General features: G+C 45.2%; 1 protein-coding gene across 1 annotated transcript; it reads left to right on the plus strand.

The window, feature by feature from the left end:
* The first annotated feature begins 10840 nt into the window (after positions 1-10840).
* On the plus strand, positions 10841-27436 carry BAG3 (BAG cochaperone 3). Its single transcript, XM_038140878.1, has 4 exons — positions 10841-11139; positions 22171-22509; positions 24180-24560; positions 26127-27436. The coding sequence occupies exons 1-4, from the start codon at positions 10969-10971 to the stop codon at positions 26898-26900; spliced, it is 1665 nt and encodes a 554-aa protein (XP_037996806.1). The 5' UTR covers positions 10841-10968; the 3' UTR covers positions 26901-27436.
* Positions 27437-27804: the final 368 nt, after the last annotated feature.

Raw genomic sequence — 27804 nt, forward strand, 5'->3', positions numbered from 1 at the left:
CTGATCCCGTCATTCCCAATAATCCCGATTTCATTTGCCGCATACGTGTGTGTGTGTGTAGATGAGCACCGCCTCAGTTCCCTGGGAAGATTAAGGGATGCGTGTTGTTTAGGGGGCCCACCGAGAGAGCCAAGTTAGGAATTGTCCGTGGAAAATGGATCAGGATAGCTCTGCACAGGCCGAGGATGAGCATCCTCACACGCACCTCCTGCAGAGCAATCACAGCCCTCTCACTCTGGAAAAAAATCCATTTGTACACATATTGAATATTCGGGTACTGCTAAATACCCCCTCTCTTCCAAAGCAGTAATATCGCAGAGAAAACTGCTTATATATTTATCAAACTTGATATTTTCGTGCCTCCTGCTCTCACAGTAGTGTTTTCCTCTTTAGTTTAAACATGCAAGACTGTTGCCAGGCACACATTTCTGGTAGAAGTTTTTCTAGCACATGGATGCAGAGGAAGGTGGCTTAAATAACTCTTAAAAATGTATTAAAATCAAAGCAGTTTGGATATGTAAGGAATTAGTGGAGTACTCTAAGCATGGATTTTGAATAGCCAGAGATCTGCAGGTAAGAATCTCCAGCAGGCAGAAACAACCAGCAACTTTTTTTATTGGTCTACAGGCAGAAAATGCCAGGAATTCTTGGAGTGTTGAGACATTTTCCAGTGCCTGCAGTTCCAGATGATGCAGCAGGATTGGTGTGAGACAATGGAGTCGTGGCACTCTGACCAGAATCAGGGTGTGCAGCACTGCCTGAACTGCCAACTCCCTGGCAATGTGTTTTTGTCTAATGCAACAATAAAAAAAAATAAATAAACTAAAGTTTGTCTCAGTTTCAGAGATACTCAAGGTCGCTGCAAAAATTTGGTATAAATTTAATTACAGCAACATCTTTATAAAGCAATTATACACCCAACTGAATCTTCTCCAAGTGTGGACTGACAGTAAAGTTTTTCTACTGGGTTTAGGATTTGCAGTATTCAGAGTGTTGGATAGCACTGATGTCAGGAGAAATCCTCTGAGGAAAAAAACTCCACTGTGCAACTGTGTTTTCCATTAACAGGTAGCTCTTTTGAGATTTGTTAATGGGGGGATCAGAGCCAGCCAACATGAGTTTAGGAAAAGGCAAAGCCTGCTCCTCCTTCTGTGAGAGGGAGACCCTCGTGGTGGATGAGGAAAGGCTGTGGATGTGTCTGTCTGGACTTTAGGAAAGGGTTTAACACCATTTCCCACAGCATCCTCCTGGAGAAACCAGCTGTCCATGGCTTGCCCAGGGGCTCTGATGGGTAAAAACCTGTCTGCATAGCCCAGAGAGTTGCCCAGATGCTACAACATCACAGTTTATACTGAGTATTGACTCCAGCAAAGGAATTGTTTGGGACTTGCCTCTTGATTTATCTCTGTCAGAGCAGCTAATCTACTGGGAATTGTTAGCCTGCATAGCTTTTTCTTAATTCCAAGTCTGGCAGCTCTGCTGTGGCTGTGGAATCTTGCAGAGATGGTTTGCTGACTGCTGTTCACCTCAGCTCTAAAATCAAAGCACTTTTAATTTATTTTTTTACCTACAGAACCCACATTTTACAAATTTATGAAGAAAATCAAGACCCAGGAAAGGTTTGAGTTCTTAATCATTACCTCAGCATACTGTAGGTCCTCCTGGGAGGTAGCACAAGCAATGTGGAATTAGGAATAGGGATGTCCTGGGAGGCAGAAACCAGTGCTGCTCTGGCACTGCTGCTTCCCCAGAAGGGAGGAGGAGGGGATGGGGCAGGAGAGGAAGGATCTGGGATCTGAGAGAATCTTTGAGGAGCTGTTCTCACCCAGCAGAGACACCGCAGGATGTGGGACAGTGAGGTCAGAGCCCTGATGGGAAGCAGGCAGAAGGAAACTAGACTTAAATACTTTTTCTTGCTCTTCATCACCTTTACTTCAATAGCAAGAGGGTTAGTCTTGATATCCAGCCTCTTTAAATCTAATTACTTTGATTTTTTTTCTTTCTTTACAGATCTAATTATCCTTCTGAAGAACAGGAGGTGCAGGGAGACTTAAAATAACTCTTCAAATACGGATGATTTCAGATGTGTAACAGAAATACCTGGGGCAAAATCTGGAGGTCTCTTCACAACTGCTCCCCAGCCCTTGGTCAGACTGGTCAGATTCCTGTGAGCTAACTGGGAAGCAGCACAGAATTATGGAATACAACCAGGAAAGGAGCCTGAACTTAAACCATGTCCTGAAAACATGCTGTCTGCTCCTGACCTTGATTTCTTTTATTTATTTTATAATTTATTCTCCCTCCAAAACCTAATCCTTCATCTAAATGGAATGTACTTCGTTTTACCTGACTTGGCTGGGAGGTTGACATATACAAGGAGACAGGGCTAATAGTCTGAGCTGTTTGAATTTTGCAATACAGACACAGCCAAAGCTCTTCCCTCACAGAAAACAAGTAGGAAACCAGACCTAGGTCAGGATGGCAGCTGAGCAAAGTAAACTAATTAAATAATAATTCATGAGTGAACGGAAAATTAATTGTCAAATAACTAAAACTTCTAAAAATGAGAAAACCTGAATAAGGATCAGTTTCCTGCATCAAAATACTATTTTATTCTGATATCAGTTACTTTTTACTAAGAGGAAGAAATCTTACCTGTAGGTCAAAATCAGAAGAGTCATTTCTCTTTTTTCATAGTTCATGAAGCCCATCAACTCTTCAAATAATTTGGTGGTAATAACTGAAAGCATCCAAAATATAAAACCCAAGAAAATGCAAATTTTATTACTTTATGTTTCAAGGCTTTATATTTCAAGGGAACACCCTTTCTCTTAAAATTTCACCTAATTCCTCTGAGCTGAAAGTTTCTCATGTGGAAGTATAACTTAATCAGGAAGCATCTCGAGCCTTTACACATGCAAAGGTCATTCCACCAAAAATAAACATAAAGAGGCTGCCAGTCTACTGGAAGTTTAGTTCAAATGCCATCCAGAATTTGTCATCTGTCAGCTTCCTTGTTTGCAGCAAGAAAAGACACATGTATTCTAAAATACAAGAAAACTTTCTGTTTTGTCACACTGCTCCTATTTGATCAGAGTCTAAACTCTGAAAGAGCTTTGGATGGGATCCCAGAGAGCCAAGAGCAGAAAATGTGCCTGGCAAAATCAGGGAGTTAAATACACAGACAAACTGATGCAGTGTTGCTTTCCTGAGGTTCACAAAAAGAAACTTTGAAGGCTGAACCACCTCTGTCTTAACTGGAGCTGCTTCAAAAAGCCAGAAGCTTCACAGTGTCTTTATGTGAGACTGAAGAAAAATATTCCAAGAGAACATGACTCCCTGGACATGTTAACAGGAGACATCTGCTTATCACAATTACCCCAAACTTTAATTCTTGCAGCTCAAGAGTTTGTTACACCAAAACCATGAAGCAGAGCTGTATTAGACATGTCTTTATTTGACTGCTCAGAAACAAAAGAGATGTTATCCCAAACCTATTTGTTTTTAAAATGTGTTTCTGTGCATTATGCATACTTCATAATCACTCAGCATTGTGTTTAATTATGCTAAATAATGGTGAACAAGAACATTCTCATTGATTGTACATTAAACATAATTCACTGAGACATAAATGCACCATATCACCAATGCACAACCTTTGCACCACCTCTCACAAAGATTTTGTCTCTGAGACCTTAGCCCTGGAACAAGCAAAAGGGGGATCCATGCACACAGATAAATCTGTGTTGTAAAAGCATGGTGGGGATTCCGTGCAAAAGGCACCTGGAATTCTTTGACTAGTGAGGTTGTAAACCTGAAATTCTCTTCATGTATTTTCTTTTGGGAAACTCCTGGCTGTATTCATGTTAGAGAGGAAATAAAGTTATGTGGGATATTTATGTCTAGACATTATTAGATCACAGCATCCCACACTGTGTGCTCAGTACAAGGGCTCAGTCATGCAAGATTCTTTCTTTTAATCTGTTTATTGCTCTGCTGGGTCTTGCTGCCTGCTTGATATTGCTGCAGACTGCTCAGCTCCCTCTCTTGCAAGTTCTTCCTGGATGTTCAGGCTTGGCATTGCTCCCAGTGAAGATGTGGAGCTAAAAACCCATGGTGAAACACAGAGAACTTCCATCCCAGAACTGGGTTCTGTTCCTGTTGATTAAAGCAGCAGAGGGTAAAGGCTTAAAACAGAATTCTCAAGGCAAAAATTTGCACCTAATGCAGGATGGGCTTCAGGAAACACAGACATGGAGCCAGTAAAATTCTCAGACAAATGACAAAAAACCCACAGGCAGTGATCTTGTGGTATAGAGCTGAACTGGGCTGCAAGAAATAAAGGTTAAAGGCTCTGATCTGGGTAAGAGCCACAAGACTTGAACCACAGTCCAGTGCCTGCCCTAAGCATGGGATTATTCTGGGATGATATTTAAATTTTTCTACACAATGGCAAAAAAAAGTAAAGATTTTTCCTTCTCAGTCCTGATCACCGACAATTAAGAAATCTCCAAAGATTTTCTTTGGAGGGAAGAAGAAACCAGGGCAGCACTCTGCTGCTTCTCAAACTGCTCTGGCTCTCTCACCTTGCCAAGGCAGACTATTCTGGCAACTCAGGATGTGCTGAAGAGTGGAAGTGATCTGCTCCATTTAACTGCCAGGCCACATTCCCAGCACCAGGGAACACAAGGAGGGCTGTGCTGTCCCAAAGCTTAGCAAGGATCTTTCCATGCCAGTATAAACCTCTAGAAATCAGATCCACTGTTTTGGTGTTTTGCACCATCTGTATTTTTTTTTAATAGAGTTGATATTTAAACCACAGCATAGATGATGTTCAGCCAAAAAAAAAAAAAAACCACCAAAAAAACCACCCCAAACCAAACCAAACCAAAACAAAAACCAAAAAAGTAAAACCCCAAAAAAATAACAGAAAAAAAAAATGAGACTTTAGAAAGATAGGAGAAAATTTGCAATATGCCCTTAGAAACAAAAATCTAGTTTTCCAGTGCCCTGGACATAAACAATGGGAAAGGAAAACAGCTTTGTTCTGGGGAAAATCAGCCAAAGAGTGAAAAAAATCCTTTTAGGTACTGCTGACCAAAAGTGCAGTTCTGTAAATGCAGATAAGCATCACCTAATCTTCTGTTTCAGAAAATTGATTAAATTTGGAAAGTATTTCCCTGCAGCTGCTCTGAACTCCAGGTTTTATGCATTAGCCAGGTTTGTCTTTCTCTGAATCTGTGGAGATGCAGTTGTGACTCAGCCCCTGGAGCAGAAGTGGAGCCCCCAGTTTCCTGCCCCTCTGCCCTATCAGGTGACCCTGCAGCAAGGATGGCAGAAAATAAAATGTGATCAGGAGCTGCAGATGACAGTTTTCAGTTCCAATTTAAGAAGGGACTTAGTGGCAGCTCAATTTGACCTGCAGGTTTTCCCTCTGTGGCCCTGCTGCAGGACCCCTGGGCCATCCAATCCAACATCAACCATGCCCTGAACACCAGACAGAGCCACTGCTAGAGATGGGATTTTTACTCAACTCTCCTAGCAAGGAAATTAGAGGAAAATTATTATAATAAGGAGTCTTTTATAAATGCCTCCTCTGGCTGTTGTTTTGTTTTTATCAGGAGTATGCAGACTAGGATTTTCCACTTGGATTTCTTTACTGCTGAAGACTGTATTAAAATTCACCATGGCAAAACTCACTTTTGCATGAGGATACCTGCAAGCATGGTTTTGTTTATAACTCCATCTCTTGAAGGTTATTGTGCCAATGAAAATTTGTGCTGACTTCTTGGCTGGTTCAAATTTCAGCAGAGGCACAGTGATATTCCCCATTAAAGGAATGTGTGGGTTCTGTGCCACCAAAGGGTTTAAGTTTTCAGGTTTTTTTTTTTTAGTTTTTCTGACTGGCTTGCAGCATTGAGTGGATGTGTAAATGCCTCCATGGATAAGACAGCTGATCCAGTGAAGAATAACAGTGTCCAGAAACCCTCCCCTCACCTCTGTCCATCCTGCTGATCCAGCTGTCCTGTGTGATGGATTTCCTAGGCAGGCAAACAGCAATTATGGCACTGCAGCTGTGGGATATCTTTGGAGGGGGCCTGGGGTGAGAGCTCAGCAGGAAACAGCTCCAGGAGAAAGGAGGGGAGGCACTAATGCCCCCTCCAGCCCTTGTCACTGCTCTTATCAGCCAGCCAGCCTTGAGCAGCCAGCCACACTCCTAAGAAGTGGAGGGGTTGCATTCCTGGCATGGACCAAAGAGCTCTTTGTATGGCTAGGAAACGCTAACACTTCCAAAGCTGAATACCCAGGCAGAGGCTGATCCACGGAGAGCCAGAAGGAGCAGAGACTAAAGGACATGCATTTGTTTCTTTCTTTTCAGTCTGTTGCCTCCTTTGAGACTCCGCTGTGCCAGCGAGAGAGCAAGAGATGCTATCAGCTCTGCATCTGCTTCTTCAATTCAAGGGAATAAAAATATTTGGAAGGGAAGATTAGGGACAGAGCACAAATATAATTAAATCAGCTGCACTACCCACAGAAACTGGAGAAATACTTCTGCCTTTACATGTGCAACATTGTGCTCATAAAAGGATCGATTTGCTCATGGAAGAGGCTTTTAAAACTCCCTTTTCAGTTGTTTTTTCCAGACTCCGTACTGTGTGTGCTATTGGGCACCCTCAGGTCTGGAAATGATTCTGGTTTGGAGCAAGATTTGCCGGTAAACTGGAAAAATGACTCAGATGTTCCCAAGCACATTTGGAGCGTGGCAGCCCGGAGTACAGCAGGGCAGATTATCCACTAGGTGGGAGCCTCTCAATTCTAATGGGTGCTGGCCACTGTGGCAATTAAAGCACGGCTCAGACCGACTCTCCTTCAGCCTCCTGATGTCTAAGGGAGACGAAGTTCTGCTCCCTGGTTAGACCCAGACACTCCTAAACCAAAGAGCTGCCTCCTCAGGCTTCTGTCTGACTGACACTGGCAGAACAGGGAATGAGCAGCCAATAATGCCTATTCCAGAAACATTAATTTACCTTACATGTGCAACATCATGACATATTAAGAGAGCGAGTAGCTCTAAATTCAAGTTGTCTTCTGCTGCCTATGCTTGGAATTGAATTTGGCTTTTGCTGCATACAGGTCACAGAAATGAAAGCTGTTTTTGCAGCATTCACAGCCAGATTTGCTCCCTGATTTAGGACAAATTTCATTTCAGGTGGAAATAAAAAGGGAAAATAAAATAAAAATTGTGATGGAATTAGCCCCTCAACCTTTATCGAAAAATCTGAAATTTTGAAATTGGAGTAGGTGCTTTGTGAATGCCCAGCTTTAGTGCAGTTGCAGTGTGATTGCAACATGTACATTTAAAAAGCCTTTCTCCATTTAAACAGTACAATTAGCACTCTAATTTCTTATTAATATTTTGAATTTTCTATTAAAGTTCATAGGAAATATATTTATCTATCAAATGGCTTGCCAGTTGCTGTGACTCCAACAAGCAGATGGCATGATCAAGCTCTAAGAGCCAAGCAATGTCTGCAGCATGCAGCAGCCAGAGTGAGATCAGACATTTGTGGATGGCTTCATCCACCTACCTCTGCTCTCCACTCCACCACCAGTTACACTGAGTTGTGTACCAAACACTGGAAATCAAGTCTGAAGTGGTCTGTAGCAGACGTGGCAGATTAGTACAAGACTAGCAATCACTTTGCATCTTAAATTTTATTAAAGGCAAGCCCCAATTTTAACAGTGGGCCCAAAAAACAGCTCCATGATTCTGAACAAACCATGAAGGCAAACATCTGTACAGCTCTGCTCACAGTAATTCGTAGGTGGGACCTTTTTTCTTTTAGCTGAAATGGTTCATACACCTGGAGCAGGATATTCAAAGTACAATCAATGAAGACCTGGGCTATTCAGTGATACTCTGGATGAAACACCAAGTGACAGAAATCATGCAGGTCAAATTCATCATGTCTCTTGAGTCTGATGATTGAGAAAGTCTGTGTTTTTTGCATTTATTAGGAGTGTTTATATGACTCAAATGAGGAGTTGGACTGGAGCCTGCTTTGGAGCACAGCACTCGACACGTGCCAGGCACGTCACTCACCCGGGTTCATCAGTGACAGCTCTCTGCAATGCTCATCCAGAACAAACCTCTGAACTCCCAGTTCTGGTTAGCAGAGCCTTTCCTGCTCAGGTGACCTGGGAAAGTGCTGCAGGTACTCGGGAGGTAGAAAGCTGATTTAGATCTCACTGCAAGATGTGTTGTTTCCTGACACACCAGAGATATCTGGTTGATAATAGATACATGCTGCAGTGAATAACAATTCTATTACAGCAGTGCTGTGCTGTGCAGCCTGGGCTAGAGCTGCTGTGCAGCTGGGAGGGAGCTCTCTGCAGCCCATGTTCAAGTCAAACAAACATGGAAGACCCTGTAGAGTAAATCAACTCTGGGTAACTACAATTACATGGTTTCCAGTTGTAGTGGAACACTCCGGAGCAAATGTTTAGTTTGGTACTCCCGGGTGTGTGAAGCACTGTGCAGACAGGAACCTGGACAAGTCAGGAGTGCTGTGTTTGCACTTACACAAAGAACACAAAAAGTAGAAAATGCTTCTTGAGTGTTTTCCCTTCTGAAACAGAGCATATAGACCTTGAGCCTGGAGTCTCATCTGAGATTAGCCAGACACTACATAGACTCACTTATCTTAATAACAGATTTTCCTGAAGCCAAGATTTTTGCTTGGCAGTATTCCCTACATGGACATTTTCATAAATCATTCTGATCTGAAGGATGGCTAATGACAATAGGAACTAGAAACCACATTGCCTCAGGGTCACAGCTATGGCCCAGCAACACCCCAGCACCAGAGAGCAAACAGTGTGTCCCTGTACAGATATCCTGTGTAACCTGCCTCACTGGCAGTGCTTTCACCTGCACAGGAAACCAGGCTAAATCCTACCTGTCAGGAAAGACAATTTCATTAACAGAAAAAGCACGATGTCTTGCCAACTAAATTCAATCACTGAAAGGCTTTTCCCTGTCAGCCCAGACTGTTCTCTTTCCAGCTGAATGCTTGTCGACCCTGCAGCAGCTCAAATGAATCTTGAATCACCAGCCCATAATTTCTGTGAAATGCAGCCCCCTCTATTTCTTAGCAGGGTATGCCCCCACAAAAATGTCTAACTTAAGTTAGATATCCCTCTGAAATTTCCTTTCATTAATTTTTCACCTACTTGTGACCTTATTCATTAGCTCTGCTGAGTTTATGGTTGGCTGCCAGCTGCAGCAAAATAAAAGACCCCCCCCCCATTCTTCGTGCCTTTGTTTACATTCCCTCAGCTACAAACCCCATCTGTATCACTTCCTCAACTTACAAAAGTAATTTTCCTGCAGGACTTTTTAAACATCTGTGTCCCCTGTGTCTGAATCAGCTGCTTTTGTTGATTTGGAAGAGACTCTGGCATATGCTACAGGGAACATATGGTCTAAGTGTGCCTTTCTGTTGCAAAACTGAGAGTGAAATTCCTCTGCAGATTGGAAGCAGAATAAATCACTGATATTACTCCTTTTGAGGCTACTGCTGACATTGGTGAGGCTGAGCAGAGGTTTTATACCAGAGATCATGAGAGGCAGCAGAGGTAGGAAACATGGCCAGGGACAGGCACCACAGTTCAGATGAGCTGTGAGATGAGCAAAGTTTGGGATTTGCTGCTTAGAAAATAGGTGAGTCAGAAAAGGTGATGGCAATACAGACATCTGCAAGTAAATGCTCCAGGAAAAAATGATCCATTTATAATACTTGGGAGTCAAAGGCACACAAGAGTGGGGACAGAAAAATGGGTCTGTGATGGAGCAGTGTGGTTCTGACAGCAAGGGACATGCAGGACGGAAGGGCTGCAGGAGTAAAGGAGCAAGTGTCAGCAATTATTTGGTTTGTCCGTGTGATAAACAAAGCCTCCTCTCAAAAGATGAATGACCATCAGTGGGAAGCAGTATCAGGAGATCTTTGATCCTGCCTCGAGCAGGAGGAGATCCTGGCTGTGCTCAGGGCTGTGAAGAGGCAGGGGTCTTTTTGAAATAAGAGATATTTCAGTAATAAGCATCTGCCTCCGAGGGATTCATACTTGGAATTCCTCTAAGCAAATAGCTTTGCAGAGGGTAACTTCTGCGTTTGAGGGACACCGTGCATTCACTCCTCTACTTAGAGTGACTATCGACAGGCATCTGTGGCTGCTCCTGTGACTGTCAGATGACTGCAAGTGCTGTAGTTGAGAAGCACAGTTACCTCCAACCAAACCCACTGAGCGCCTGAGAAAGCCACTGTTCTAAACCTCACAGACACACTCTTTGCCTTCAGGTGTATTTCTAAGTGAAACCGAGAATTGAGACACGCATTTGCAAAGCGCTGAGAAAGTTCAAGCCGGCTGGATCCGAAGAACAACGCCTGCCCACACCCTCACTTGAGAAGCATTATTTTTGTTGCTTATCTGCCATAACCTCGAATTATCAGTCACGGGGCAGGGCGTTTTGGGGAGGAGCTTTGATCTTTCGCTCGGGGCACGGGGCAGTAGCTCGGAGCTGCCTTGCGAGAGTGCCGGGGGGCTGCGGGCTGCCCAAGGACGGGCTCGGGGGCGCGGGCGGCCGCGGCTGGTGCATTCCCCCGCGGTGCCGGCGGCGAGCAGCGCTGCCCTCGCCGCGCACCGAGCCGCCCGCGGCTCCCGGGGCGTTCCCCGCCAGCCCTTCCCGGTACCCCGGGGGTCCGCCGAGCCGCGCTGGACACAGCCAGAAGTTTCCAGCCGGCGACTCCTCCGCCGTCCCCCGCCCTCCTCCTCCGCGTCCCGCCCCTCGGCCCTCCCCCGCCGCCGCCTCCCGCGCCGCCGTTTCCAGACAGTTCCAGCCCCGCGCCCCCCGCCCCCCGGCCCGCGGCGGATAAAGCGGCCGGCGCGGCCCCCGGGCACTGCCCCGCCATGAGCGCCGCCGCGCAGAGCCCGCCGCCGCCGCAGATGGAGGGCAGCGCCGAGCCGCTGCCCCCCGGCTGGGAGATCAAGATCGACCCGCAGACCGGCTGGCCCTTCTTCGTGGATCACAACAGCCGCACCACGACCTGGAGCGACCCGCGCCTGCGGGCAGCGCCGCAGGTAGGGCGGGCGGCGGGGCCCGGGCCGGGCGTCCCGGCGGGGCCAGGGGGGTCGGGGGCCGCGCTCCCCCCGTGCGTGGCGATGCGGTGAGGGCAGGAGCTGCCTTTTGTCGCTGACGCACTGCGGTCCCTTTTTTGTGCATTCCATCATTTGATACTTCGGCCCTGTAGTGTTTATTTAAAGTTGGTTAAGTCCGCCCGGCCTGCCAGGGGAGAGGCGAACCTGATTTATTTTTCAGCTGTGAACTGCCCGAACGCTGGATGCCTTTAAAAGCGGAGCGATCCGGCTCGGAGTCCAACTTGTTTTTTCTTTCCCCGTTTTCTTTTTTGCTGGTCCCAAACTGTGCCGGCAGCTGCCGCTCCGGTTTTGTTGGAAGCGCGCTCGGGGAAAAGCCGCATCTCAGCCCAAATATGTCCATGGAAGGAGCGGCGCGGAGGGGAGAGCGGCCGGGGCCCTGCCGAGTGACCCTTTCGGGTCGGGCTCCGCGGCTTTTGGGGAATACAGCCCGTTCCTTGGGGGAGTGCAGCCCTCTGACCCAGCAGCGCGGCGGCTGTGGGCAGAAAGTGCTGGAAACTTGAGCCAAGTAGGATTTGCCTGGTGGGAAAGCGATTCCCGGGGGTCTCGGCGCGCTTCTCTGCGCGGAGCATCGCGTAACCCCGGGCGCGCCGGGCTCTCGGGGTCTGGGTCTCGGGAACGTCCCGGGCACGGAGATCCGCGGGGCTGGACGGGAGCCCGGGGCCGGCGGCCGCCGGGGAGGGGCCGCGCCGGGGAGCGGGGGCTGCCGCGGGAGCCCCGGGGGACAGCGGGGTCCGGGGCCGCGGGAGCCCCGGGGGACAGCGGGGTCCGGGGCCGCGCAGCAGCGGGGAAGGGGATGCGGCTGCACCGGAGCTCTGTTGAAAGTTTTTCCCCCCTTGCCTTCCGTTCAACTTGAGGAGCGACGCGCTCGAGAAGTGTTAATTATTTTATGAACTTACCGTTTCTTAAAATAGTAATTGCCCGGTTTGCGAGAGCAGACCGTGACTGAAAGCTCGGTGTGAGAGCAGCTGGCCTTGGAAAGGAAGGGACGTACTTCTCTATCGCAAATTAACCCCCCCTTTGCAGCTCTCTAGGTGCTAGTTCGTTTGATCTATAAATAAATTCTAGTAATAATACACAGAGGTCTTGGAAAAATGTAATTTGAAAATAAGACTATTGAGACTAGCATAGGAGAAAGTGTTTTCTCTCCATTTTGGAGGCACCTGCTAACATTCACTGTTATGGTAGTAAAAATAAAAGTAATGTGGTTTTTATAACCATAGAATGTACTTGAGAAGAAAAGTGTGCTGTTTACTGAAAGGGTTTTGTTCCAGGAATACCACTTGAGCCTAACCCATTTAACAGAATAGTCAGACTCAAGCTGCTTTCAATAATTGTGTGAAGAGAGTTGGAAGCTGTCTGATGGATCAGCCCTCAGCTTGAGTGGGTGCCTGGAACAAACCAAATTTTCACCCCTATCTCGTGTGAAATCTGTGGTGATGAGAAGTGCCTCTGTGTCTCTTCTGCCAATTGCGAGGGCAGTCACAGGTACAAAAAGCTGTACCTGCTTTTCAGCAGCTTTTGTGGGACACCCTTTTCCAAACAGGAAAATCTGTTAGTCCTGGCTGTAAGCAGGAACGTGTGCTTTGGGTTTGTTCACTGGGAGACAGAGAAATGTTTCTAGAGATGAGCTGTTGATTTTTGGGAGCTCCTAGCTAATAAAAGTCCTCCAGTTTATGGTGGTCGAAGTTGTGTGTAACTGCTCTCACACAGCCATTTATCAGATTCGAGTTAAATGTGTCTGCAGGAATTCGTGGGCAGCTGCTGAAATCATCAGTTTGTTGAGTACCAGTGTATTTCACAAGGACAGGGACTAGTTAGCAAAAGAATCTCAGAGTCAGGCCCAAGGAAAATGTCTTTTTCTAAATATTCTCTTAGCTGGATAATGCCAAGGAAGGCAAATTACCCACTGACATTGAATTTCAAATCCAGCAAGGATTTTTGAAGACACCAGACTTCTGTTAATACCTAAACAAGTGGGAAAGACATAACCACAGATGAAAGCGAAAAACCAGATGTGATGGGGAGAGCTTTCTGATTTCCTTCATTCTCAGCCTAGCTCAAATGAGAACTTGGGGCTGTTAGAGGTGATCCGAGAATCACAAAAGCTGACTGCTTGTGTCAGACTTCATGTGCCTTTTCATTAACTAATTGATTAAAGCTCAAACTTGTTCTGACTCCATTGCTGCATTGCTTTCACTGAAATCTGACAGTGAAATTTGCAATTTTTTTACCACCTTTGAGGTGGTGTTGCACTGTATCCACCAATATCCTGTCTGAATGTTCCCTTTCTGAAGAGGTTAGGCAATGAAATGAGGTATTACACTCTAAGTGGACAATGACTGGAGCACAGAGCTAGGGCTAGCTGAGCTTTTCTGGCTGGGTAAGAATATAGCTGAGGCAGTGTCGTAACAAAGTCCTGTTGTTCCCAAGTGCTTGATCTTGGTCTTCTCACTTACCCTAGGCTTAACATCAGTGTAGCCATGCTGACTGCAGTAATCTCTGCCAGATACATAACCGGGTAAAAGTTGAAGTGGCTCTTCTGAAATTTTAACCCATGACAAAAGCATTTTAAAGCAACAAAACCGGACCTTGTTTTTGCATTTAGCTCTGTATTTTAGGTGCATGTGTGAATTCAGGCTCTGTTATTTCCTCATTCATTCTGGCCTTTTTTTATTCTTTTACTGATATGAAGGATGAGTGTTCTTCTTCTGCATGTTTGTTTCTGTTATGTGTAAGAAATCACTGCAGCATAAGGATGGATTAGGGAGCCCTTAATGAGAAAGAGGGAAAAATCTCATGTTGTTTCAGTGAAAAATAAGGAATGACTTGCAAATGACAGAAAAATATTTATTAATGAAGCTTCTTGGTAGACTGATGATTTTCTTTCAAGGATCTGATTAGCTAACAGTAAGACATTTAAGGAGTAAGGTTCAATTAATACTGTGAAGATGTATATACATCTAGTAAAAAATGTGTTTACTAGCGATGCCACTCTTCCTTTTTTTTTTATTTGATAGAATTACTCATTTCCTATGCTTATTTGTTGTAGTTACTTTCTGTGCTAACTTAGGGTATCACAGCTCTGCATACTTCCTGCAGGATTGTCTTGCGACATTAAATTGTCAACTTGGTGTTCCCCGAAGTGTGGATAAAAATAGATTGCACTTAAAGAAGAAAACAAAGGTTTGTGTAGGTATTTATCAATACCCCTGCTCTGTGTTGTTTCCACATGCAGTAAACCCCCTGGGAAATAATGGAGCTAAAAATAAACCAAAGGAATTGACTGTGCTGAGCTTCACTAATGGATGTTGGAGTGATCAATAGCTCAGTGGTGCCTTGAGTTTGAGATAAAAGCTGCAGCAGCAGCCAGGCACGAGTCAGGGAGCAGCCATAAAAGTGATCTATGATAAGTATTGGCTGCAGCAATGACTGCACAGGCTGCAGCAATGACTGCACTTCCTAAACAAAGGAAGAAGGAGCCATCTCACCCTGCTGCTGATGCTTCACTGGGGAACAACTGACTACACCTAAGTTTCCATCCTCTCCCTTCATGGCTGTTGCATCTCTTTTCTCTCTGCTTCCCCAAATAAGTCTGAAGTCACTCAATTCGCATCTCTTTAGCAGTGGGCTTATTTTTGAGCACTGACTTCTCGTGGTCAAGTTGACTGAAAAATCCTTGGTAGACCAAATTAGAAATTGCATGGAGAGGTCAGAACAGCCTCTCTGAAGCTGTACCTCTCACAGTGGTTCTCCTCAGGGGAAGGGAATGTGAGGTCAGCTTAGGTCTCTTCCACCTGCAGTGTTTTTACATTCCTAATGCTGATGTAATTCTGTCAGGCTAATAAGTTAGTTACTGGATTAAAAAGGTACTGCACAGAAAAGGCTCAGTAGGTAGGAGTGGTAAAATTATCAGTAGGGGATTTTTTTGGAGGGTTGTGTCCTGGCTTTGCCCAGATTCCCTGCAGCTGCTTGGTGTAGTTATTTAAAGCCCCCCTGACAGAACATGGTGAGCAGGGAGTTAACTCATGGGTGTATCAGTTAACCTGAAAACAAGGGGTGGGGCTAATCGGAAATAAGAGACAGGAATAAGAGGAAATGATACTGGAGATAATGCAAGAGGAAAAGCAGAGAAGGTGTTGCAGGGTTCTGTGTAACTCCTGGCACCGTGTGCCCCTTATCTAAAGGACAAAGGAGGAATACTTGTGCCAGGTGGCAGCATTCTTACCTAGGAACTGTATTTTTAACACTTGTATGCGCAGGCAGAACTTTTCCATGACTACGTGGCAAAAATAGAATTGTTCCCACTTGAGCCATGATAAGGCAGGTAACAATCCACTATACTTTGGGGAGTGCTGACAGTATCACTCTGTAGGTGAGCTGTGGTCGCTCTTCATGCCAGGTAAAGGTAAATGTAAATTAGAATAAATGGCTTGTTCACACAGATCACATTACTTAATTACAGGAAAAAGAAAAATGCTGTGTCTTAAATATGTTGGAGAAGCTGTTGGTTTGATTATTTTTATTTTTCCTTTTTGATTTTACAGACAGGAAAATCAGGCATGGGATGGGGAAGAGACTTGTCTGACATTGCCCAGTAGACTGGTTAGCGCTAAAGTGTGTTTTTTATGGCTGATGGCAAAGCCTTATAATTAATAAAAGGGGTGCAATGTAGCAAGTGCTTTTATAGTGTTGGAAAATTGCTCTTTAAAGAAGTGAAGTCATAAAACTGCTGTGTACAAAATGAAATTTTAGATGAGAATTTGAAGCCTGGCTATAAACCGAAGTTCATGGCCTGCTCCTCAACCATTATCTGCTTATTCTCGTTTTTTCTGCTAATTTTTGAGGCTTGTGCTTTCTGATGTATTTCAGATTCCTGGGTCATAACTAATAGGAAAGCAACAGTTTGACCACCTGCTGCTTAGGTAATGAGGCAGTGAACAGAGATAACTGAATAAAGTGTCATTCTCATCCCCCTTGGCAGGGATATTTGTTAGCACTCTGAAGGGCTTTTCTCTAACTCCATCCACTAAAGCTGGCGGGGTGGGTGGTGATCCCAGCTCTCCAAGAGCACTCTGCTCCTGCAAGCAGTCCTTGTTTCTGTCTCAGGCATGTTCAGTTTGGCCCATGGGGTGCTTTCAGTGCCAGCTTCCACTCATGGGCACGCAGGGCAGGTGTTGTCATGTCCGTGCCAAGGCATTTTAGCTGAAGAAAGAATCCTCCTAGTGATTAAAACAGGACAGGTTTTGTTCCTGGTACAAGGTTGATCTGTGAGATAGCCAACACATTTGCTCCAGTAAGGCTCTGTGTTCTGAAAAGCTTAGGATTAGTTTTCTCCTTCAGTTTTTAATGTTGTTTATTTATTTCTAATGGCATCGGTTGGAGTGAATGCTAATGTAATGCTTGTATAATACAACTTGATAATTACAAGAGAGAACAAAAGGCCTGTTTGCCTACACATGTGTATGTTGGGAAATAAAACTCAGCATTCAGCAAGTAGAACATCAAAAGCAGCTTGGCCTGTAATTGGGTTACATGATGCGACTGACACGAAGTCCCACTGAGACAGCTCATGCAGCTAAGCTTATTCATGGTTTCCTTCAGTCATTAGCTAATGATATCTTGCTCAAATGCCTGTGTGCTCACTCTATATATTTAAGCACAAATTGTGAGTAAAAGGGTGAGAATGCAAATGTCTGCAGCAGCTGAGGCAGGGCTGTAAGAAGTTTGGAGTCAGCACTGAGAGTAAATCACTGGGTACCTTGGAACCCGTGTAGCTCTCTGGGAAGTGTTGGTAAAACCCAGCTCATGCTGATGTTGTGCTATTTATATGTTCAAACACTCAGCAGACACGAGGAACTTCTCAGAAATACTCCGGAGATGTTGATTTCTATTGGTAGCAAAGGTAGTTAGTACTTCTGTAGTTCATGGAACAGAGAAGGAAGGAAGGTCTGGCCAGAAGTAAAGTGGGTATGGAATCTAATTCCAATTGTTAAAATTTTGCCTTTCTATGACAAAAATTGTGTTTTCTTTAATAAATAGTTACTTCATTCTTAATTTGAATAATGGGTACCACTGGCATTTTTTGTTATTCATGGCAATTTCTGATAAAATACAGGTTTGAGCAGGTGTGTGAACGAAAGTTGGTTGTTATGTCGCTCATTTTGGTTATATTGCTGCATTTGATTGTGAAAGAATAAAATCATGCCATTCCCTTCTTCCTAAATAGATAGCATTTGGGCTTAAAGTTAGGAAAGGTGTGTTGTCAAGTAAGATTTTGTCAAGTACTTGTATTTTCTCAGTCAATTGAGCAACTAGAATAATTGTTTGTGTGGTACTCTATAGCAGCAGCTTGCAAGTTCAGAATGACACGAGTCATGGTCCATCTGTTTGCATACAGAGAAGTTGTTTAATATCTTGGCAGTGTTGGTAAATTTTGTTTTCCCCTTGCTAGATAACATTTACAAAGCAGGTACAATTTAAATACTTGCACTGCTGCTCTGCAAGAGCTGCAGGGGTGCTACATGTGTGAATAACATCTGCTTTAGAGACTGAATTGACTGTACTGCAAATAACATCCATACAGGTTAAGAAAAATGCAGGAGTGCAGTGGCAGCAAAGGAGGTTTTAGACTTTATTCTGTAGACCATTTCAGTATTGGAGGAATGACAAATGTATTATGTAAGGAGTCTCAAAAGGGAGATTCTGAATTTGACACAGCTATTCAAGTAATTTAACATGAATACAGAATATTTTGACAAATTTATTTCAAACAGTAGAGCTGTCTTGGAAAACTCCAGTGGCAATTTGCTGGCATCAGCAGTGACTGAATTTGCAGGTTTCTGTGTTTGGGTCTGGAATAACACTTGAGCAGACTTGGGGCACACTAGGAGTTATCCATTATCCACTCCAGATAGTCCAGCTGTACTGGGAACCCTGGTGCAAGGCTGTGCTTTTGCTCTTGCTCTCACTTTTTTTATTCCAGCGGCTCATGGCTTAAAGTCACTTAAAAATGGGGGCAAGTTAGAGGATTTTAGTGTCAGTCCTGACAGTGCCCTTCCCACGGGAAGCCAGCAGTAGGATGTGGGGGTATGAAGTGTTTTTTCCAGTTGCTCAACTCGTGCTGGCTGCACCTTTATTTATCCTGGTGATGGCCTCACAACAGAAACGCTCGTCCTGAGAGCTGTGAGCGCTGTCCCTGCTCCTGAGCAGCTCTTCAGGCACAGCTCCACTGTCCCTCCTGCAGCCTCCTGGGCCAAACCTCTCATTTGCCTGGATGTGATGGCTTACCTCAGCACCTCCTGAAGTGCTGGATCAGGTTTGAGTTCCCGTGGGTATTTCAGGCTACCTGAAATGTCAGCTAAAACTGTTGGGAACATTTCTGAGCTGCTCAAAGCAGTTCTTGCATTTTTGTGCTCCCTCCTTTTGAGGGATTCTCTCTCTTCAAGATAAATTAAGTGTGTGATCACAGCTGGGATTGCTGATAGTCAGTCCTTGTACTTACTAAAAATTAGTTGATACTCTCAATTTTAAGGAACTTCTTGTTTCCTTAGATGAGGGCAGGAGAAATTTGCTTCAATTGGTTTTAATGCAGAAACCTGAGTTGGGTTCCTGTTTTTTTAGTACTTAAACCAGGAAAGATGATGGTCTAAGACTTGCCATTCATTTGTTGGTCATTTCTCTTTGTGCAGATTTGAATTAAATGTGAGCTCTGGACTTTTTCTAGGTAACAGGTTTGTTAATGTAACAAGCAAGAACTGTATGTGATAGAAGGCAAATAAAACCAAAAAATGGCTACTTCTTGTTGTGCTGGCTGTTCTGTGGAATTAAAGCATTAGGAGGGAATCTGTGAATTTCTTTAATGTAGCGTGAAGATGAGTTTTCCATAGCTTGATTCCATTCCTCCCCATTGTCACAGTGTCCCCAGGCACACCTGAGCTTTTCCTGAAGCCTTCCAGAACCTGTTTGCCCAGGCTGGAAGCACAGGCTCTCCTGCACAGAACAGAACTGCTTTGGCCAGAAGTTTGGAGACAGGGACATTGGGATCTGCACGCACTCACTGCTGTGTCAGAGTCTCCCTAAATACAGAGCAGACCCCAGGGCTTCCTCAGTGGAGTCATTGCCCAGAGATGGGAGTTTCAGAACACCTGAATTGTCCGTGTTTGTGATTCTACCACAAGAAACAGGGAAGAAAGAATGTTAAAGATGTGGTGATACAAACTGGCTAATGTAGGCAAGTGTTTGCAGAGTTAAGTGTTAATTAAGTGTTGAAGGGCACAGTGTAGATCAGGAAGTGCGTTGTGATGAGAGCACCTTTCCTAAACCTGATCTGTGCCTCGGAGCCACTGATGCTGGGAAAAACAAGGACGCTGCATTTGCTCTTTTACCAAGGGCTGTTCCAGTATGACTGCACAGTTGAGGCCTCTGTGGTTAGACCTGACTTCAGGGGAAAAAAGCTTTCAACAAAGGACCAGCTTGAAATACTAACTTTCCACAGGAGCAGCACAGGTTGTCTGAAGCTGTAAGAATATGTGAGAAATCATGGGAGTATAGTCTATTAAAAATAAATAGAGAACAACAAAACAAAACCACCTTAAGTATTGACAGAAGCTTTACTTAATTTATATACTGGATGCTTTGAAAAAGCAGTCCAACCTGATTTTTGCTTTGGTTTTGGGCTGCCTCTTTTGTATTTCCTGGCAGGGCTTAAGTTGCAGTGGCAGATTTCTCAGATTGCTGAGAAGGTTCAAAACAAGGGCAGCCCCACGGGTCTGAGCGTGAAGACAAGGGAGGGGAAGGCCATGGCCGGGCTCTTTGGGGGGGTTCATGGAGGGTGGGGGGAGTGTCACTGTCCATGTGGAATGATTTATCATTGTGGGGCACTCCAGAAAACTGGATGTCTCCAAATGGAGCCATCAAAGACAACGCAGACCCCAGAACAGCTGCTCCCTTTGGGCAGTTCCGTTGCAGTTCTGTTCTCCCCCCCAGGTGGGGCAGAGCAGCTTTGGCTGACACCACCTTCTCATGCCGGAGCACCTGTAGCTGCTGCTGTCCCACCCAGCTCCTAACCCCTTCCCGCAGAGCCGCTGGAAGTGAGGGAATCTCCTTTTTATAGCGGTGGCTGTAGGTGGGGTGGCCGCTCGGGTTTCCGCAGCGGGGACACCGGAGCAGCTGGAGCTCGCAGAATGCCCGCAGTCAGCGCAGCACCAAGGTGCTGCTTCCCTCCCAGCCCGGGCTCTGACACACGCTTGGCTCCAGCACGGCCTCGCATTGTTGTCAGCTGAGCACACCTCAGGTTTATTGCTTTTTATTTTCCGGCAGATGCGCTTTGCTGACGTAAAGGCGCGTCCCGGCAGAGCTGCGGGGCCAGGGCTGCGCTGGTGGAAGGTGGAAGAGGGAGCGTGTGTTGGTGTGGGGGGTTCTGAAAGCCCCTGAGAGCCTGTGTGAGCAGAGGAATGTGGTTTCCTGCTAGGGTGAAGTTAAAATGACTCATCCGTGGATCCCGGTGCAGACGTTGGCATGAGATCATCCTCGTTCTGCAGCTGGGAAAGCCAACTTCAGATTGCTTCTCTCGGCGAACTTTCTAGGCCTGGCTCTCCTCTGTGCCTCTTCTAGAATTCTTCCTTTGTGGAGGATTTTTTTTTTTTTTTTAATGAGTAAAAGGAAATGGAACAGTGGGGCTCAGACTTTGAACTTTTTCCCTTCAGTGTTTTTTGTCTTCATTGGTTTACACAAATAACAGCCTCAATTCTCTGTGGTTTTATTGCTCAGAGGAATTCTCAGAAATCACTTTTTAAGATTATGCTATCATGTAGTAAGAACACTGATAATCTGTTTGGTAAAATAGTGAATTCCTGATGAATTAGTATGTCAGTGTGTACAGGAGCAACATGAAATATTTTTGCAGCTTAAACACCCCTTTAAAAATAGGGTTTCCAACACTTGCACCATATGTCCCCTTATTAAATTCTCCTCTTACTGAATAATGACATTACCCTCTGAATGACAGAGGTGCTTGTTACATGATCTGACTTAGAGATACATCTGGAACTTAGCCCTCGCGGGGTCTCAAAATAGAATGACCGGTGCAGGAAGAACTTACTAGAGGACTTGTGAGGGCTCTTAGCACAAACCACTTCCACCCTTGCCAGAGCTTTGACATTGTCCAGTGAGTTTACTCAGACAACACACAGATTTTTGGATCTTGCTTTTCAGTGTTTTCCTCTTTGTTAAGCTATTCTGTCTTCCCTTTCCCTCTCTGTCAATATTTACTGAACCAGATCCTCCTTGGCTGGAAGTGAATACACTTTCAGTGTGCAGTGTCAGTATCTCTTCAAATAGCCAGTGGGAAGAACGATACCAACAAATCTGTGCTTCTGTTGGGATTAGTCTTCTTTGCAAGTGGCTTTTCAAATGTAGCACAGATGTGTTCTGAGAGGTGCTGATATGTATTTGGTCCCATTGGTACTTGTTTGAGTTGGATGAGCTCTCTCTGAAGAGGCTGGGCTGGTGGCTAAGTGCTAGTGATGCATGATAAATAAGAAATCCAGGTGGAATTAGGCAGGCATTTCAAAGAACAAGTGAATGCTTATGAGAAGCCCCACACATAAGCAGATTTTTTACCTTCCTCCCCTTGCCTGCAGTATTGGCACCTGCTGTTGCTGACCTGCACAGGCCTGAGAGGCTCTGAGCCCCTCACACGCATCTGATGCTGCTTTTAGGGCAGACCTTTAGGGCCGTGGCAACAAAACATGCCACTCTTTGTTTTCATGGCAGCCTCAACCTCCTGGAGCATCTGACCCTCCATCAGTTTCCCCTCAGACATCTGGCAGACCCAACGCGGGGAGCCATCCTCTTCCTCGCGGTTATATCCCAGTCCCCGTGATCCATGAAAATATACCTCTTACCACGTTTATTGAGCTACCAACAAGCTCTCTGTGCTGTTTTCCCTTGCAGGAAAGCCAGTCCTCAGCAAATGGCCCATCTCGAGACAGCCCCAAGCAGCCGGCGGCCCGAGAAGGACACGTGGGCTACCCCAAGCTGCGGGCGGGCTACATCCCCATCCCCGTCATCCACGAGGGCATCGACGGCCGGCAGCAGCACCCCTGCTTCTCCTCCCCGCAGAGGTACAAGACAGAGGCCGTGCCAGCGCCGGGGCAGGCTCAGGCTCCCCTCAGGGGGGGCTATGGTGGCCCCGAGTCGCCGGCGAGGGGCCCGGCGGAGGCCGCGGCGGCCGATAAACAATGTGGACAGACACCGGCAGCTGCGGCGGCGCCGGCCGCGCACGGACCCGAGGTGAGCGTCAGCGCTGCTGGGCTCTGCTTGCAGTGGTCTTTGCAGAGTTTATGGCCTGAATGTCACACAGGGGGAGCTTAGAAAGCCCAGCTCGCCACAGGGATTGTGTTTTTTCCCCAATGCTCGCAGAGTACTGGAAGTGCGCAGTCATGGCAGCATGAATATGGATGGGATTTTTCTGGCGTCACCCGCTTCTGTTCTGGAATGATTCTGCAGAGATAAATGCAGAGCTGAGCAGGCCCTGTGGCAGGGGAGGGGTTTTTTTAGGGTTTGTACAGGTTCCCCTACAAGTGGAGAATGCAGACAAGCCTCTTGTGTTCTGCACTGTGAGTCAAAGTGGGAGAGACAAGTGTCCATTCAGCTAACAACCCAGGCCACTTCAGAAGATCTTTGCTTCCTAATTGCAAATTTCAGTTGTATGAAATGCATTTACATAAATAGAGATGTAGAAGTGAGTTTTAAAGTATTTGTGTCCTTCGGTGGCATGTGAAAAAAATTTCAGACTATGGACTTCTTTGAAAAAATGTCACCCTGGTTGTTTTGTGTTTCAGAAGGTGGGATTTTTGACGTGCTCTCTGTAGAGAATTAGCAAATTGGTATTCTTGTAATATATGGAAATATAAGCCTCATTTTTATTCAAAGTAAGATGAGCAGGAAATTCAGCCTTCACCAAGCTGAAAACATATCAGGTCTGTAATTCAACAGTGGTGGCATCTTCTCTGAAACCCATTTGGAGTTTGAAGAATGTAATTAAAATCCTGTTGGCAGGTTTCTCAGCTATTTTGACTAACCATGCTTGTCTAAGACAACGAGCTCAGCTTTTCCTTCTCCCAGCTGTGTACAGCTTTGCCCTGCAGTGCCTTTAGGAATGTGTCTTCCTTGCCACTTAATGGAGATTAGCAGGGAGGGGGGGCTCAGAACTTGCTGTTACATGCTCAGGCAGTGCCGTGTGGGTGCCAAGTGACCAGAGCCTGTGCTGGGGACCCTGCACTGCACATCAGCAGTGCCACCAGTAGTGCCACTGATGGTGCTGTAATGCGAATGTGTATTTATCCAAGGTTCCTGCTGTTCCATGGGCAGCTGAGCAGTTTATCAGCACCAGAAGAGGGGTTTTGTTCCCTTTCTCTCCTGCAATGCCTGTTCTCTCCTCTTGCAGCTCAGTCTGGCCTTTCACAGGAGAAGGGGCAAAGGGCAGTTAGCCATATCTGCATCACCAAATTAATGACATGCTCTAAAAAACCCCAACAAAACGTATAAAATCTGGTTGTGTGGCCAGGATCAGAAGTCAGTGCTGTGTGCTCTTAGGGGTTTGGGTTTGTCTCCAGTGCATAATTTGTTTGCTTAGCTTCAGTTTACCTCAAATTTAACAGGTTTAGACAGGAACAGCCATGCAAAAGCAGCAAACATTGTGACTGAGCATCCACTCCCTGCTCATTTCAGGGCTGGGAATGCTGTAGCTCAGGTTCCTGCTTGCTATAATGATGCTCTCACAACTTATGTGGTTTGTCTAGTGAGGCGCTTGGCCAAAAAACCAGGGAAATGGAGTCCTTGCATGCCGGAAACACGAGTTCAGTTTCTATGATGATTGCCCCCTTTTCTCTTTAGAAATGAAAAGTATTGTGAACACACGGTGGTTAACATTTAATAATGGATTTTTGTTTTCGTGGCAGCCTCAACCTCCTGGAGCATCTGACCCTCCAACAGCCTCCCCTCCGACCTCTGGCAGACCCAACGCGGGGAGCCATCCTCTTCCTCGCGGTTATATCCCAATCCCCGTGATCCATGAAAATATGCCACGCCAGCCAGCACAAGCTTACCACCAGGCACAGAAGACCCACTACCCTGCCCAGCAGAGCGAGTTCCAAGCCCACCAGCCGGTGTTCCACAAGATCCAGCCGGAGGAGCGGGAGCCCAAGGCGGCGCGAGCGCAGTCTCCGTTCCGAGTGGCTCAGAGAGGTTCCTCCAGTCGGGAGAGTTCCCCGGCCAGAGTGAGCACCCAGGTGCAGCCCCCAGCTCCCATCCGAGTGCAGACAGTAGTAGACAGACCCCAGGTATGTAGAATGGGGAGGTGATTCACCTGCCAGGGCCCTGAGTGTGGCTAGAGCTGAAAAATGAGCTTGTACTAACACATACATGAAAGCACCTAAAGCAGTCTCCACTGCTGGATTTAAACAGACTGGGAGATCCTGAGATAAGCAGCAAGTTGCCTTTCCACCTGTCAGGACTGTGGTGGATCACTGAAATATGATTTAACACACGATTTAATCTTCCCTTGTCGGAGTATAATTTGGTGTAATTACACTGAGGTCACTGATGTTGCATTATGTTTACGAGACGAAAACCAGGTCTGTGGGATTTGTGACATCTATGTAAATATACTTCACTGATGTCTCAGAACCATTTAGGGGATAGCATCAGATGCACAAAGTAATTTTTGCTATGAAGAAAGAGGATAAGCAAAATACAGAGCTTTTTATTCTTGTGACTTGAAGCACGGTCTTGGTCCTAGAACCTGCTTCTCATTGAACATGTTAGAATTCTTACTAAAACTACAATTAAAAGGCTACTGGGAATTAGACAGCTGTGAGTGTGTGGAAGGGGCTATGTACAGAAACAAGCCTTGATTTCCTCTCTGGAGATTTTTCACATTAAAAGTGACAGAAGCAGAATTAGGTTAATGGTTTTGAAAACCCTGACAAAACAAGGAAGACTCAAGATTTAATGGCATATTCTAGGTCAGTGCTAATTTATTTATCTTTGTGGGTGAAAGTTTGCTCTCCCTAATCAAATTTTATGTTTAACAGGTAAAGCAGTAACAGATTTGTAGTGTAGGCTATTTACATACTTGATTTGAATAAAATACAGATATTTCACTATTTAAATCCATGAGAGTTGGATTTAGTATCTTTCAAAATCACTGTTTATGTGCCCAGGTAACTAAAGGGGATGTCAGGGGGAGGAAAATGCAGATCTCCCAAACTTCAGTTTTCTGCCAAGATTTCAAAATTAATCTCAATTTCAAGAGATTTCTGATTTGATGATTTAAAAGTGGAGTAATCCCAAGGATAGTCTCTAATTGCTATAGTGTAATAAGATTGACACAGTGACCTCTGCATGTAAATAGGTTAAAGATTAAAAATAAGCACTAACTAAAAAAGGAATGTCCTGAAAACAGGAATAGGATGAGAATAGCCCAAAGTGTGGTTAAAACTCAGCAAAGTAGTTGGCTTTTCAAGAAAGATGAGCCCTTAATTAGTGAAATGGGATGAAATCTTTCTTCAGCAAGAAGTCTCACTGACTTAAGCTAGGTGAAGGCTTTGCTCAAAGGTCCTGTCTTTTAAACCTGCTTATGGGGCTGATTTTATTTGGCATGGGCAGGATTTGGTGGGTTGGAATTTAATGTTTGAGAGAGTTGATTGGTGACTATAATAACTGTTCAGCACAGTGCTATTTTTCAGTTTAAAACAGTAAAATTCAACAACGCTCAGGGAAGATTAAGCATCTCGTGTGTGTGAAATTGCACTGCTGGGAGTACAGAGAATTAGAAGTTAGATTACTTGTTCTTTAGAGGGAAATAAGGAGCGTTGTCTCAACACAAAACTTGCCTTGCTCACCAGGTTTCTCAGCAACAAGTCCCAGCTCAGGAGCCACCAAGACCAGCCCCTCCTCCTGAAGTCAAGCCTGACAACAAGGCAGCCCCACCACCCGAAACAGAGGCACCCTCCACATATATCCCAATCCAGGTCACCCACCAAGAGCCAGATCCTAAACCACAGCCCCAGAAGCCTCCAGCCATGGCAGAGAAAGCTGATAAAAAGGTTCCTCCCCCTGCTAAGGCTGCTCCCCCCCAGGAAAGGCCTCCTCCTGAAGAAGCAGCGCCGCCGAAGACGATGGAAACAGGAGAACCTCAAAAGCATCCTGGTGTTTTGAAAGTGGAAGCAATTCTGGAGAAAGTACAAATGCTTGAGCAGGCAGTCAACTCCTTTGAAGGCAAGAAAACTGACAAAAAGTACTTGATGATTGAAGAGTATTTGACCAAAGAGTTGCTAGCCCTAGACTCAGTGGACCCTGAGGGTCGTGCAGATGTGCGCCAGGCCAGGAGAGATGGTGTAAGGAAGGTCCAGACCATTTTGGAAAAACTTGAACAGAAAGCAGAAGATGTCCCAGAACCTGTTCAAGTTGATGGACTTCAGCCAAATTTGCCAGAGCCTAAGCCACCACAGGAAATCATGGAGATTGAACCTGTGGAAGTCAAGAGCAAGGGAGATACCAGTAATAAAAATGCTCAAGAGGAAACCAAAATGGAAAGACATCAGCCTGAAACCAAGGAAGAAGTGTTTACCAATCTTGCCACCACGACAAACACATCCAATAACCCAACTGAACCATAGCCACGTGCTGAAAACAAAATCTCTCAGACTTTATAACTTAAAGTGTGTTTAAGTGAATTTTAAGTTGCATGCATTTCCGGAGCTCTTTTCAACTGGTTTTAATCAACATAGCAGCTTGGGACACAGTAAACACTTTGTGGGGAAAGGAGGGAGCTAGAAAGAAAGTGATGCATTTATCCTTTATTCTTACACTATGTAAAAGACATGTTTCAAAAATAAACCCTGTACATTAATTGCTTTTAGATAAGCTGAATGGAAAAGAGAAATGACTTCAGGGTTAATATTGATGCGTGTTGTTTAAGGTGTATTCTTTTGCAGGTGATTTTTGTAAAATCAGTGGCCTGCATTGTCAGAATACCAGTCCTCCTACAAGTATAGCCACTCTTAACAGTAATGTTTTTACTTTTAATGTTCACAGTTGGGCACTTTAAGTAATGATGGATAGAAAGTGTGCAAGAAACTGTAGGGATATTTATATGTGTGCAGGACTTCAATGCTATATTTTAAGAGGGAAATAAAATAATATGGAAGCCTAATTTAGTCTTGTGATTTTATAAGCTGGAACTGTAAAAGCAGTAATTGGTTTTAAATACACTGTTCTGAACACAGACTTGTTAGTGCAGCATTATAGTTGAGGTCTGACAGCTGTTTTCTCATGAAGGCAAAAGCATGCCTTTCTCTATTTGTGTCCTCCCTTCTGATGTTGTTGCTGCGTCACATCTATGGATTGAGAAAGGAATTTGGCTGAGCATTTCTGCCCTCTTGCCCTGGAAATCACCATTTAACAGAAATGTTTATAACCTTGAGATCTGTGGCTGTCTTACAGAAATTTCCAGATCTTAACTTCTTCTGCAAAGTCACTATTGTTTTATCAACAGTTATGAAATTTTGTATGCAGAAGTAA

The sequence above is a fragment of the Motacilla alba genome, chromosome 6, assembly GCF_015832195.1.
Source record: "Motacilla alba alba isolate MOTALB_02 chromosome 6, Motacilla_alba_V1.0_pri, whole genome shotgun sequence".
Classification (NCBI taxonomy): domain Eukaryota; kingdom Metazoa; phylum Chordata; class Aves; order Passeriformes; family Motacillidae; genus Motacilla; species Motacilla alba.